At 35.5% G+C, this 16,135-nt stretch overlaps 1 protein-coding gene across 4 annotated transcripts in view; it reads left to right on the forward strand.

The window, feature by feature from the left end:
- The window catches only part of inaD (inactivation no afterpotential D), a 217,280-nt gene that overhangs the window by 17,041 nt on the left and 184,104 nt on the right, over nt 1–16,135 (forward strand). For 3 of the 4 annotated variants that reach the window (XM_071589098.1, XM_071589100.1, XM_071589101.1), the window contains exons 3-4: nt 8,340–8,465; nt 15,054–15,074. In XM_071589098.1, coding sequence (XP_071445199.1) covers nt 8,340–8,465; nt 15,054–15,074 — 147 coding nt within the window. The remainder of the gene's footprint in view (nt 1–8,339; nt 8,466–15,053; nt 15,075–16,135) is intronic. The other variant, XM_071589099.1, reaches the window with a different exon arrangement.

Consider the following 16,135-nt stretch of genomic DNA (forward strand, 5'->3'; position numbering starts at 1 on the left):
GGTAATATTATAGGCCAAAATATGAGTGTCAACAAAACTCAAAGTTAGTGGAAATTGTAATCAAAGGAAGAAATGTATGGTGAGCATAGAAGCATTTTAGATCCACATTAACTTGAAATTATATGGAGGCATGATTATTTTTCCATTATTGCATGCTTTCATTCACAATTGATCACATTGCCCAAAATATTGTATTCTTCTTTTCAGTTTTATGAATTTTGAATAAGTATCATGTAAATTCTTTCATATTCATTTTATTAACTTTGTGAATCATACAAAAAACAGCATATAGATTTGTCTCTTTAGTCCAGTGCAAATGTGCTAACTTTATTTATAAATTGCTCAAGGATAAAGAAATTTTAGATAAAAACCGAGCCTATGCTAATCTGAACAAACAGTAACTCACTCCATACTATCCATAATTACTAGCCATGAAGGAAAAATTACTTGGACATCTATTGACTCAATCTAAAACTGGCAGCCAATGGACCAAAAGAAATGCGTTTAAGACTTTTTGATAAACTTCTTAAGTCTAAAATATGCTAGCAGGATTGTATTTCTGAAATGTAACTTGAAAAAAATTTTCCTGAGAAAATTGTCTTGCTCCATTGGTGTAAGTATCTTAATGATACCATATGACTGTGACCATTTTATATTTATCGACATGCATTCATATTTTTTGAATTTGTTTAGCATTAGTCCCAAAACAGCACTTTTTGGCCTTGACATCAGTCTATTAACAGTGACAACAATGGACACAATTACTAATACCCAAGGTCACCCAGGTGGGAATCAAACCCATGACCTTAGCAGAGGAGGACATTACACAGCCGCCACCGGGGCCGGCCAGAATTACTTATTCCTCATGTAAATGTCATTACAGGATGAATAAATATTATTCTTCTTCATTTGAGTGGTGGGTAGCATCAGAAATATCTCTCTATTTGTGCTGAATTGATGTTTTCCGCAACAGCCAAATCTGTTGAACAGCAAATTAAAATGCAAGGAAACTAGAAATTTACATTTTTGCAGGCACCTGTGAAAATGTTTTAAAAATAAAAGTTAGTGTAATATTGAGGTCAAAAGGAGAAAAATGGTTAGTGGGTATTCTGATATTTTACAAATAAATGAAAATATATGGGATTGCAATAAAATGACTATAAACCTTACATATTTTTTAATGCAAATTAAAATTTCACATTTTAAGAGTTACTTCTCACCACAAAATGAGAGATCCTTGTTAAGTTTAGATAAAAAATTAAATGCCATTAGTTTATGATTAAGTATACTTTGCAACCAACTATATGATTGATCATTTCCAAAACAATGAGCGTCCGAGGAAAGACTGAAAATGTGCTATTTTTTCACTGCTACACACATCAGGATTTAAGAGGTCACTAATAATATTTAAGGGTTTACCAATTTCTAAGACTAATGAAATGGCAATCTAATATGAAAATAGGTTTTCTCAGTTGCTGTTCAGAGAATTTTCTTTTCTGCTGTGATCAGATTTGAAATTTGAATGTTCAACTTACTTACTAGTTCCAAATATCTACATCTATGTATTGCAGAATTTCCACCATCTGTTTTACTTTCAATATTTTTATTTTTTAAATTGTTTGCAGCTATGTAAATCAATATTAAAATGAAGCAATTAGCTAAACGAGGTCAGTCAGCAATTGTGGTATTATTTTGGGTGATTGAAAAAAATCACTCCTGTGAAAACACAAAAAAACTGTTCCAAGTTCAGGTTACCATGGAGTATAGTTAGCTCCTCCGTGAAGATTTTAGTATTGGCAGATAACTAATAGATGGGTGCATAATTTAAATATAAAAAATCTCACTGCCAATGAGTAGATTCTGGTAAAAAATGAATCAGTTTATCTGCCCTTAGTAAATATTTTGATACTAAATTTGTACATAATATGGTTGTGAGTTAGTTATATAGCACCAATTATTAGAGAGGAGTGTAAAATAATGTGTCCATATGTTTAAATATTCCAACTGATCACAGTACAGTCACGTTTGGATAAAGAGACTCATCAAATATATGTGGCTGATAGTCTTGATTACTAAATATGGCATATAAAATTTTGTGGTAATAGTAGGACACATTTCCTTCTTTTACAGCAGCTTTTGTATGTTGTTTAGTTATTTAATAAATATTTTTTGTGGTGGATCTCAGCTACTTATAGTATTGAATTTGAAATTTAGCAGAAGAGAAGTCTCCTCCATTTTTCTATCGGCACATTTTGAATGTATGTATGTGCTTGATGAACGATAGTCTCACTAAGACAGCACCACAAATGCTAAGTTTATTTTTCTCATGCCACATCCTATGTGATAGTGGCATTCAGTATTTTAAATGTGGGATTGTAATTTCTCCTGTAAGAATCAGAGAAATAGTACAATGCCCTTTCCATGCACACACTGTCTTTTCAATGTCTTTGAGTTATATGCAGAAAATATCTTTATGAATGATTTTGTGGTAAATAGAGATAAGTAGGGTATATTTGTGACTCTAAAATAAAACCGAGGAAATCAAAGTTAGTTCCAATTAATTGCTTTAAAATTACCTAACGCCCAAAAACCAAATGCATACCCAATTTTAATTTTATCAAAACTGGTATATTTCAATCTCCCTGACTTCATCATTCCCTCCAATCTCCCATCCTCTCCCCTCTGAAAGTTGACCCTGGATACACCCCTTTTGGGAAAGAGGAAGGACATGCCCTGAAGGCCTTAGTACCTAAACATGCTTAGCTTTTCTATGTTAAGTGTGCTGGGATACATGTTTCAAATGTATCAACATACCTCTTGGCTCAATGATATTTAAGTATAAGAAATTTTGTAACACTTTTTACTGATGCTTTTTTCTGCACATACAGGCCTATATTACCTGGAAACCACTCTAAGACCTTGTTTTCTATTAGACTTTCATAAATAGGATTACAACCATACCTAAGGTATGATCAGGTCCTAAAACCATAGGGTTAGTGGGTGGTAGTGATGAAAGTAATTGAGCATACTAATTGTTTCATCAATTTTAATAAAAGTTACACTTTTTTAAGTCATTTTATATGCTCCATATATGATGTCCCCATTTGTTCATAATCATTTGTGTAATTGATAGGCTCCAAGTTCTGTGTAGTTACGACAATTGAATGTTCAACCATACTTGATTACTATTATCTGTTTTCAAGAGCCAAAGGGCAAACATGGCATCCCTATTGGGTGGAATCTTGTAATCCAAGAGACTAGGCCATCTGCCTAGAGAACAGGTAGAACTACGTGAAGAGTGATAGAGTTCTCGGGGAGAGTGCTTCTTTGTGGAGGTCTTACAAACTCTGCAGACTTTGAGAGGAAGAAATTTGGGTATTTTATTTATTTAAAAATTAACCCAAAAATAGCCAAATTGACCAATATAGTGGATTTTTATTGAAAATATCAGTGGACAAAATATTTTAAATAGTAATAATAGAATAGGGGTATTTCAGAGAAAGCTGCTATCCATGTAACAGTATTTTTCATTATGTAAAGAAGGAATGGCATCTAGAATAATATATGAGCTTCAAAAATATGATAATCTTGTGAGGAAAATTATTGTTCAATTGTATATTGAATTAGTGGATGACCCAAGAATAGAAATAGCACTCATGGCATTCATCTCCTAAAAGGGATTAAGGATGTGGGAACTTGATAGAGAAATATTAGTTGCTTCAATATTTTTCAAAATTTTGAAATATTTGTATGTCAGTGGCATTTTCTTTAACTGTAAGCACCTGATGAGGTTATTAAATTCTGCCCCCACTCTGCCAAGTAGGTTGGGGTAATTTGGAGGAGAGGTGAGAATACTTATATGGTGGGGAGAGATTGTGATACCTGCTGAAGACATCTAAAGGAATGTGGTGTCATGCTACATACCCTTTGGTGTCATGGAGTTACTCCATCCCATTAGGAGGGTGGAGTAAAACTCTAGCCCTCCCAAATGAGGGTAAGAGAGTTCCTGATAAATCCATGCCTTTTGTATTTTAAACTTGGTATTTGGTTCCAATAAATCCTGTGTGCTGTCCATAATACCATTAAAATGGCATGTAGGATAAATAGTATTAAAAGGTGATGGCAGGGATGCCCTACTTTTTCCTAGCTAATTGTGATGGAAGTAGTGGAGGAGGAGCAAGGCTCATCTCCAGAGAGCCAGCAAGGCTTTCAAAAGATTCAAATAACCTATTAAAAGTGTTTTCAGCTGCCCCTTCCACAAAAGTTTCATTACTAGTATTTTTCAATGACAATAGCCTTGAGCCAATTGTACCCTTCTCCTATGCAACTCTTTAAGTCATTGACATGGATGTTAATTGGCAACTGCCAGTAAACACTTGAGAGATCATTGTAAGTGGAGATTGAGGGGCCATTACGGTCCCAGTGTTGCTTCTTGGATTACTCTCAACGAAATTGGGTTGCAGATTGTTTTTGTATACGAATCACATTCTGGGAAGGACCTTCACAACCTTATTTCTCTTAAAGAGGAAGTGCTTTCAATGGAGATTTTCCAAAATTGTATGATTTTTAGTATTTTTCTCCATTTATATCAGCAACAACTTGAACTTGATCATGTTGGTGTACATTTTAAATTCTCATGGTTTATCTCTAAAATGAATTATAAACAAACCAAATCTAATTTTATATAAGGCAAGTCTAACCATAAACTTTTTTCTTATTTGATTTCAAATTCCATTTTTATGATGGCTATGAAACAGAATTTAGGATGATTCTTACCAGCTATGTTTCGTAAGACTCTCATGATGTCCTCTGTGCAATGTACTACAATGGATGGCTTAATTGTTCTGCTAAGACCATCATATACATGTGTGGTAATTTTATTGAAGAGTATAATGCTTTTGGCCCTCCCCGGACTACAACCTTGACGTGGTGGAAGGGCTTGTGCGTTCCGATGACCCCTAGAGCTGTGCTGGCGGGAGTAATAATTATTGCTCCTGGTAGGGTCACCCATGCCAGATAGGTCGAAGGTTAGGAGCCAGACGAAAGGTAGTCCACGCAGCGTCTGTTCCTCAGTGAGGCGGCTGCAATGGCGTCTGACCCCAGTGGGGCGGCCAGTAAGTGATGGTGTCACGTTAAAAACACTATTGAGGAAGGCAACGGGAAACCACCTCAATTATCATTCCCTAGAAAAATATGATGGACAATAGAGATATTTTGAGTCCTGGCAACCACGGGGCTCGGCCCAATCGGCCGTGTGTCGTGCCCGGCAGCGGGGGAGGCAAGGCTTCCGCGGTCGTCATCCCACGAAACCCTTGCAAGGGAAAACCAGCAGCAGCAGGACAGAAGACGCAGGAGAAGAACACAAAATTAGTTAGAATAGGAACGTGGAATGTTAGGACAATGATGAGGACAGGGAAATTGGAGAATGTTAAGCGAGAGATGGAAAGGGGAAATATAGATATTTTAGGTCTATGCGAGGTGAGATGGAAAGATAGCGGGGATTACTGGAGTGATGAGTATAGAATAATATACAGCGGCGGGGACGAGAGCCAACGAGGGGTTGCCATAGTATTAAATGAAGAGGTAGGAAGAAGCGTAGTCAACATAGAGCAGGTAACGGATAGAATACTACTAGTGGAGATAAAAGCAGAACCGACGAACTTAGTTATTATTCAGGTATACATGCCACCGAGCAACCATAAGGAAGAAGAGGTCGATAAGATATACGATCAGTTAGAGGACATGATCGCGTGTGTTCCAGCAGGGAAACATTTGATAGTGATGGGGGATATGAATGCGACGGTAGGCGAAGGAAGAGATGGTGATGAGGTGGGCGACTACGGTTTAGGCACGAGGAATGACCGCGGGGAGAAAGCAGTTGAGTTCTGCAGGAGACAGGGGTTAGTCATCACCAACACTTGGTTTAGACACCACAAAAGACGCAGGTATACATGGAAAATGCCAGGTGACACAGGAAGATATCAGCTAGATTATATCCTGGTTAGACACAGGTTTAGGAATAGTGTGATAAATTCCCACAGCTTTCCGGGAGCGGATGCGGACTCAGACCACAATTTAGTTGTTATGAAATGTAGCGTACGTTTCAAAAAGATAAGGCAGGGGCGGCGAGTTAGAAAATGGAATGTAGAAGCATTAAATGGGTTGAAAAGGAAGGAATACAAACAGGCGGTAGAGAAAATAATGGAGGATGGTAAAGGGCTTATTACTATCGAAGAAGAATGGGAAATGATCAAAAAAGGGTTGTCTAAAGCCGCAAAAGACACTATTGGAACCGTTAACGCTAAAAGGACTAGGAAACCATGGATCACGGATGAGATGATTACAAAGATGGATGAGCGGCGAAAATGGAAGAATATAAATACAGAATTAGGCAAAATGAAGTACAAAGAATTGAACAATAAATTGAGGCGGGCAACAAATAAGGCAAAAGACGCATGGTGGAAGACGCAGTGCGAGGATATGGAAAGTCTCCAGAGGAAGGGCGAAATCGGTGCGCTGTACAGCAAAGTTAAATCGTTATCGGGAAGTAAGAAAGGAAGAGCTATGCTAATAGTTAGAGATAAGGCGGGTAAGGTAATAGTTGACGCAGGAAAGATCCAAGAGAGATGGAAGGAGTATATAGAAGAACTGTATAGTAAAGAACTCAGACCAACACAGTTAGACATTGAAAAAGAAAATGACGTAGAGGAAGACAGCTTAGGTCCAGGCATACTAGACAATGAGATAAAAAGGGCATTAAGGGAGATGAAACTAAATAAGGCCGTGGGGGTAGATAACATTCCCGTGGAACTTTTAAAATGCTTAGGAAAATGTGGGAGGAAGAGGCTATATGGGCTGATCCGTAGCATTTATGAGGAGGGAATCTGGCCGGAAGACTTTGTGAGAGCAGTTTTAGTTCCGATTCCGAAAAAGGTAAAGGCCACGTCATGTGAGGACTATAGGACAATTAGTTTGATATCCCACGCAGCTAAAGTTGTTCTCAGGATCATAAACAAACGGATAGAGAGTAGGGCAAATGATTACTTAGGGGATGATCAGTTTGGGTTTAGGAAGGGGAGAGGTACGCGTGATGCCATTGCAGTAATGAGGTTATTAATCGAGAGGAATATAGAACACAACCAGGAGGTATTTGCCTGTTTCGTAGATTTCGAAAAAGCGTTTGATAGAGTGAATTGGGAAAAACTAATGAGTATATTGCAGAAAATAGGAATAGATTGGAGGGAAAGGAGGCTAATCCGCAACCTGTACATGTCTCAGACTGCTCAGGTGCGGGTGGGAAACGGGGAGTCAGGATGGGCAGTGTTAGGAAGGGGTGTAAGGCAGGGTTGCCCATTATCACCGTTGCTGTTCAACCTGTATGCAGAGGAAATGATCAAAGAGGCATGGGAAGAACTAGAGGTAGGAATGAAAGTGGGCGGGGAATTCGTAAAATCAGTTAGGTTTGCTGATGACCAAGCTTTAGTTTGTCAGTCAGCCAAGGGGCTGCAAGCATTGCTGAGTGAATTGGAAATTCAGTGCGACAGGTATGGGATGAGAATCAACATTAATAAAACAAAGGTTATGCGATTTTCTAGAAAGAAAAAGGGCAAGCTTAACATTAAAATAGGAGGGCAAAAACTAGAGCAGGTAGAACAGTTTACGTATCTCGGTAGTGTTTTGGACCAACACGGTCAAAGTAGTAGGGACGTAAGGAGAAGAATTGCGCTAGGCAAAGAGGCTTTCACGAGGAGGAGGGAGTTGATGACGGGGACTTTGAGTAAGGATGTTAAGAAAAGACTCGTAAAAACTTTGATATGGAGCGTAGCTATGTACGGCGCGGAAACGTGGCCATTGAAGCAGGAGGATAGACGTAGACTGGAGGCTTTTGAAATGTGGGTGTGGAGAAGAATGGAGAAGGTGAAATGGACAGAGAAGAAAACAAATGAGGAAGTACTTGGTATGGTGGGCGAAGAGAGGGGTTTGTTGGGAGCAATCCTATGGAGGCAGGAAAAGTGGATGAAGGGGGTGTTGACCGGCAGTGGGATGTTGAAGACTGTGATAGAGGGTAGAATGTTGGGCAAAAGAGGAAAGGGAAGGAACAGGATAGGGATGTTTGACGGGATGAAGGGAGGAAGAAAGTACTCAGAGATGAAGAGGGACCTGGTGTAGAGTAGAATTTAGGATTGTGTTTTGTTAGTAGTCACAAAATATTTGTTTGGTAGTTGTGTCCATCGAAAAACCTACCTTAACCGGTAGATAACCTTAAAAAAATGCTTTTGGTTGCATTTTATTTTTGGGCCATTTTCTTATTGTGGCCTCTTTCAATTTGTTTCTCTCAGGATTAAGTACATCCCAGGAAAAGCAGTCAAAGCATACTTGGAGACAGTTGGCCCTCAGGGACTTATTGGGGGAACTGGAGGGTTAGCCAAGAGGCCAGTTATCCCACTCAAATTGGTCTCACCAAGGTAAGTCACCTCTCCCTTTGCTTCTATTGACACATATGGATTTGCCTCCTTCCCTACCCTATTCAGACTGCCACTAGTGAGTAGCTTTCTTAGCTCAGCCACAGAGTCTGTTGAATATATTCTATTATTTTTCTCTCAACTCATGACCCCTGGGGTTTAATATGAAAAACATTTTTCTTCGCCATGCTTGCAGTTCTCCCTTGGAGAGTTAGTACAATTACTGTTCTATATATCCAAAATTGGAAAGGTTATGCTCCATATGTGAATTTGAAATGTGCTAATTAGGAAGTGCTAATTTTCAAACACTTAAATATTATTAATTCTGTAGCTTCATTGATACAAATTTAAGTTATAAGTGTTATTGTATTCAACAAAAAGCTTATTGAGTATACCTTCAAAACAGATTTTTATTTTTTATTTTAGTTCACCATTTTTCACGTGACTATTTGCAACTTAGCACACACATCAGCAAACTTTCACTCATGCAATGTTCTTCACTTGTGTACAGCAGCACTATTGAATGTTTGGAACAACACCATGTGAGCTCTAAGAAGGAAAGCATAATGAATAGGAGAGTTTTTGTCAGCAAATTTAACATTTTTATCGTTACTGTTTACTATTGAATACCTTGGAGAGTTATTTATTTTTATTTCTGGATGCTCTGGCTATCTGCTGTTTTAAAAATTAGTTTTGATCCATTGGTAAATTAAATAAACAGAATAATTTTTGTCTTGTTCCTATGTAATAATTAGACAAAGGCATGAGGTGGTGATGAAATTTACAAGTAAAAATACTTATGCCAATTCCTTTTAATTTTTTTTCAAATAATTTTATTGATAATGTTCTGAAATTTGTTTAGAGAGAGGTTAAGTTCTGAATGATAAATGACATTCCGTACTTCAAGGGCATTTGCAGGTATCTGATCCTTGCATGAAGATTGCACTTGCAGCCATTTGCCTTCCTGAGAGTGTGAGATGACCAAATTTGATGCATGGGAATGTCATTGAGGATCAAAGTGAGGGTTCTTTCACTTTTACTGTGGAATGGCCACACTTAATTATGGCTGTAGGGATGTAAGCTTGTAGTAGTCAGTTGAGGGGATATTTAGGCTACTAACAAACTATAATGATCATTAGTTAAACTTTGAGAGGAAAACCCATTTGATCCTTTGCTCTACATGACCCTAGTATTAAGTAAAAATTCTAGTCCTACCTAAAAGTATAAGCAAATTGTTTAAAGACTATGGCCATGAAATATAGGAACCTTAGAATCTTAGCCTGGAGTGTTTACTCCTAGATAATATGCCAGGAATTAAACCATTAGTTGAATAGCATTCAGTTTGTATTGTTAGAATACTGCTTACCCTCCAGAAATTAGTTAAAAATGTTCCTATTCAGTATATATCTAGGAATATTAATTAAATATTCCTAGCTATTATTCTACTGTGTTATTTTTCTGCTTTTACTTATCAGCTAGATAACATTTTATATTCACAATAGCTCATTGATATTTATCTGTATCAACAGTGGAGTATTGGTTATTAAGCTGAAAATACTTTTTTAAAGAAGAACAGGTAATGCAGTTAAAATTGTAGAGGACAATAAATGAAATTGAAGTACAAATATGTTTACCACAATTCATCCATTTAAGAACCAATAGTAAACTCTTCATTGATTTGTTCATTTTTGTATTTGAAGATACTGCTGTTTAACACAATAGGTAGGCGCTTGATTTATATCAAGACTACATAATCAAAGTGCACAATGCAATACACAATAATGTAAATCAAATTGTAAAGTTGTAACAGAAGTGAATACTTGGAGATTGTAACTACTCATAAGCAGTTAATTTTTGTTCTCATCTCCAATGTATTTATTATGAATTTTGATGGCAGATGCATGAATGTTGTTCTGTTGCTTCTCGTGGATATTACACAATAATAAATGGGGCACATAAGACACAGTAACTCTTGGTCACTGCCTTGGAAGGGCACTTAATCAATTAATTCCTCTGTGAATGTAATCTGATGAAGACCATTTCTGCTATCATGAGTATCAGCCAAATGGGTGATCTGAAAGCTTTATCCTAATAATAAATGTGGAGCCTGGTTATTTTTGACCTTTGAAATCTTGGACTAAAATTATAAGGACACTGTAATTCTTTCTTAGGTAAACATATGCAGTTCTGACCATAAATGTAATCGTTATAGTTACTTTTTGGTTGCATATCACAATAGATGTCATTAAAAAATTAAAAACGCAAAATAGAGTACCTATATTCATATTGATGTACACTTTACTTGCATGCCAAGTGGCTAATGTCAACCTCAATAAATTCATTGTCTGAGTAAAAGGCTTGATAATAGAAAATGGTATTTGGATTTTGAATATTTAAATGTAGGTGCTATGCTTAGAAGCTGGTAGTTTATTAAATGATGTGATGCCCATGAATTTCATCGAATTTTTGTTCAGAGCCAAATGAGAATATAGCACATTTAGCTTATGTCTGTTTCTGGTTCTATAATAGTTTAAGGGCTTAGGATTTTTTCAAGAAATTGTTAACTCTTTATTTTACATCACATATGATAACAGAAATATTTGGTATAGACTTTCAGAGTACAGTTAGCAATGTACTGAGGTTTGCAGTGATCTCAAGAAGCTGTATTACAAAGGTGTATTGCAAATTACTCTGGCAGCTTTCTTTTGTTGGAGGAAGGCAGATATGACATCAGAGGAATTACCTCATTGTTTCAATTTGCATGACAGATTGCTGTGAAAAAATGCATTAGCAAGGAATGCCCTCAGTAATAAAATTTTATATAGCCTTATAGGAATATGAGTCAAGATAGTTTAACATACACATGTGAACATGATCATTCCAGATTAGTGTAGAGTAGAGTGTGTGAAGGCTAGTAGATAAAAGTTTGCTATTTCAGCTACTTTTTTGGACTGAGTGGATAGCAGGTCTTGGGTTTTGCTCTGGTTATAAAAGATATTATTGGCTGAGGACTATTTGTGGGATTGATGAAGAGTAACATCTGATAGATCCTTGTTCATGTTGATATCTTTATTCCTTTGGGAGAAAGTGTTGTAAGCAGCAAATCGCATTAATGTACAGGGGATATTACATTAGTGATCATTGACCATTAGAAGGAATAACAGTTGTCCCAAGATTGAATCTTATGAAGTACCATTAGGTAAAGTGCAAGTTGTTGAATGAACACGCCAAGATACAACATATTGGTTTCTATTTGATAGATTATATTTTATTAATTCATCCCGATAATTCAACATTTTATTATATATTTCTAATTATTGGCAAAAAAATACATTAGAAACAAAATCAAACTCTTCAGATAGGTGACCCAATGTTGGGTAAACTTTCTCCTGATCTTCAGAAGCAGTTATTATTTCATTAATAACTGACTTTATAGCCGAGGGTATTGATTTACTAGATTGAAAACCATATTAAGGAAGGGAAAACAGATTGTTGTTATCAAAATAATCAGAAAGGTGTTCTTTCATGATTGTCTTAAAGAGCTTGGAAAGAGTTGGGATGTATGTGCATGTGTTGATAGCTGGCTGGTTTGTTTCTGCCTCCCTATTAAAAATAGGAATTGCTCTGATACAATTTAGAAAGTCTGGGAAAACTTCCTCTATCAGGTACTCATTTATGATGGCTAGTGGATTTATGATAGCTGAATAATAAACACTATCGAATCTTTGAGAAGGTTATTTGAGAAGACATATATTCCCATTATAATTTACCAATAGTTTCGGTTTTGCCATTGGTGGTATTTTGCATTGACACTTTCGGATTTGAAATGCCTCTCGAAATCATCTGGATATTTAGGAAAAAGGTTTATATTTGAAAAACTATGCTTTGAAATAGATATTGAATTTATCAGGAGAGGACATAATCAATAGCATTGGCTGAGGAAGTTGTACATTTGATGATTCTCAAAGCAGCCTGACATTGATTTTTGGAATTGGAGATGTATGATGCATTAGCCATCCTATTTTCATCTGCTAATTTTATTCTGTAAACTTTCTTTTTCTCTTTGTATTGTTTGTTTATTAATTCATCATTCATACTTTTGAATAGGCATGTAACTTAACTACTCTCCTTCTCATTTCAAGTTTTATGTAAAACTGTTTTTTTTTTATTTTTGTAATTTATGGAACCATTTATGTACATATATTTCAGAGGAAATCTACATCGATGTCATTAATCAGTAGATGATGGAGGCAATGAATATTTGAGCTGCAGCTTGATTCTTAGTACAGTTTTGATAAACTGATTAATATTTTTCTAGCTGGCTTTTACTTAATTGAATTTTAGATTAAGAAAATCAAGAAATTAAAAACAGATTTCTAAAATTTATTAACCCTCTTAGTGCGGCGGGGATTCCAGGGGTACTAGTGAGAAGTGCGAAGGGTAATTTAAGAAAATGTATCACCTTAGGTAAAAAAACATTATGAAGTTATTTGTTTAGATATCCATATGCAGTTTTTTTATTTTAAAATAAAATATTGTAGTTAATAATGATGGTGTACATTTTTATCATCTGAAAAATAAATGTAAATTTTACAATATTATAAATTTGAAGAATATTTTTTTAGCAATAATATTTCGATTTTTAGACACAATACTAATATTTTTTTAAAAACATTTTTCAATAAAACTACGATATTTAAATATAATAAAGAATCAAAAAGACATGTAGAAAATATTATAAATGAATAAAGAAAAACCAGTGTATTGCAAATTTTTTTGTCAGCCTCTGCATAGTTCGATTTTGTTGAAAAGGCTGATCTCACTGAGTCAAATTGGGACTTTTCCCCTTTCCTTGAGACTGCGGCAATGTGCTTACAATCTAAAGGCAGAAAAAAACCATGTTCTAACTCACAGTGCACTGCTGACAATGTAATCCAATACACAGGGCGCAATTGATTAGATCGGATGGACGGCAAGAGAAACCAAAATGATTACAAAGCAGTGCTCTCATTTTCATCGTATCAACAAAGTCTGAATAAGCAGCTATATATCAACACCACCACACCATAACACATTCAAAAGATTACAGATGAAAACAGATTAGTAGCCTTTCAGTGGCTTTTCATAGTGGAAAGACCACTCAGAAAAAAAACGAGCAAACAATTAGGCTGAGCTTCCCGACATGTACAAAACTGAACAAAAAATTATAGTAGGAATTATACTTTTTGAAAAGCATTTAAAATTGCTAATAAAAAATTAAAAAAAATTAGTTATGTAATTCTATGGAATTCAACCTATCGATAGCACAAAAATCATAAATAATTAAAGAAAAAACCATAAGTTACAACGATTTAAAAAATAGCCTATGCAAGAGCCGATATATCGGCCCGCCACACTAAGAGGGTTAAATACTCTGATTATAAAAAATATCATACTTTCCATCTTTTAGGTCAGCACATACAAATGAATGCTCTATTTATAACAGTTACACATAAATGTGTCTGGAGAGAAAGGCTGCCAGAGCCTGAACATATTGCCCCCAAAAGAGTGCCTGTAAGGCAGACTCTAGGAGTTCATATGCTCCTACCAGAAGGAACTGAAGCTGTGATTACAGTAATAGTGTTAAAAAATATGTCATTTAAGGCAGCAACAATCCTTTTGTAATGTCTGAAATAATCTTCTCAAACTAGCTTATTTAATCTGAGCCTTCTTCTAATGGTTTTCTTTAATGAATTTTTAAATGTATGCAAGTGTAATGAATGATCTGGTTTGACCAGTAAGCCATACCCTTGCTATCAGATCATTAAAATGAACCTAGGGAAATCTCCCTGAAACCATTCTGATATTTTCAGAATTGTGGTGGTGAGAAATTGATTTTTAAGGCCACGCGGTAGTAACTTTAAAATGCAAGTTGTAACTTTTACATGAGGAATGTCATCAATGAAAATAAGCTATGACCCAATCTCTCAAATGTTTGTACCTGCTGGAACACAAAGTTTCTTTTAGAAAAATTCACTAATGGAATTATGGTACACCATATTTCATGAGGCATCTGATCTGATATCATGGAGCAGATAGAGTTATTGTAGGCTCCTGGTTGTTGAACCTGCTGGTAATTTTAAGTGTTTGGTGTGGAATTAAAGGTTCTTTTTTGACCAAAGAAAGTACATACATACAATGACAGCTCCTTTTCATTATTTGGCACCACTTATTTATATATATCCTTGAGCAAATAAATACCCTCTTCTCTTGTGTTTCACATGGCTCTCGTGGTGCTCAAATATATTTTCTTGGTGTAAAATACCTAGGACTGGCACAGGCCACTCTGTACCACTGTACATAAGTACTATTAGATTATGTAAATTGATGCTGTAAATATTAAGCTTAAGCATTCTGTACAGAAAAATATAATGGCAATTTGCATGCTTGCATTATTGACACGAGACTTATTGGTAAAAGTATGTCCTTAAAATATTTCCTATTATGACACTCTTTTCCCCTTTCCTTTCTCTGCAATTCCTTGATCTATATTTGAAATAATATCACACTTTGTCTTGTACTCTTTACTCACTCTCACCTTTGCCATCTCAGGATCTTCCCAGAATACTACCGGTAAGTTCATTACCAATTGCCTGCATCCATAAATACGAGTGACTGTTGTAAATATCTCTCTGTTCTTCATCTTGAATTGTATGTTCTCAATTATCAATCAGTTTGTTTTTATGCATGCCTTATATTTTTTATCATTTATGAACATGTGTTAATTAATTTGTTTCACTGTTAATGCAACTTATGCCCTCTGTTTTGTCGATACATTCATAAGGAGTGCCAGCATTTGCGTGCTAATATGTACATTTTGTTGTATGAAACCAGTACTTTTATTTAAAATGTTTAGTGGTTTGGGCTGTTTGGTGGTGTGAATTATGGTGTATTCATGTGGGAGTTCGTTCTTTGTGCCTGAAGTAATTCTTGTGTTAAAATTACGTTATGTTTTTAGTATAAGAGAGCCATTTCATATTATGTACCCTTCTCTTGTATTTTTTGTACCATTCTTTTCATTATATAATATTGTGAAAGTGCCCAAGACATACTTAATGTTTCAACAATGGTCAATATTGTATATTTTACTCATATTAGTTGTGCATTTGGAGAGTTTCGTAACATTATCATGGGTAACACTTGGTTTTTGGCCATTATTTGGTTTTAAAACATTGAAGTGAATTTGTAATAAATTGTAACTGAGGGTGTGGCTGTAAAAGTTAGTTGGCCAAAATGGTTTTTTTACTGTCTCAAAATTACAGTTTAATTTATGAATTTTTGAATTGGAATTGAATGAAATTTCATCTATTCGAATTGGAAACAAGTACATTTCAATTCATGGATGTGAGGTCTTATACATTGAGAAGCAATAATGCACAAAGGATGCTCTTTGTAGAGGTCGTGTTTTAGAACTCATCCACTGACACGAAGGATAAGCCTTCTTCTTTCAAAAAATGCATCAACATCTCCAGTGAAGTCTTGAATATGACTTGTGGATAAGGAGTTGATCAGAAACATTGATTTATTGTTTATTTTAATGTTATCAAAAATGACTATTTAAAAAATAGCAAAGGAACCCACGAAGAGGTCATTTTAAGAATAATTTTCTTCCAAACCATGCACTGCAATGGAAA

The sequence above is a fragment of the Hetaerina americana genome, unplaced genomic scaffold (genome assembly GCF_022747635.1).
Source record: "Hetaerina americana unplaced genomic scaffold, ioHetAmer1.1.p SCAF_33, whole genome shotgun sequence".
Taxonomy (NCBI): Eukaryota; Metazoa; Arthropoda; class Insecta; order Odonata; family Calopterygidae; genus Hetaerina; species Hetaerina americana.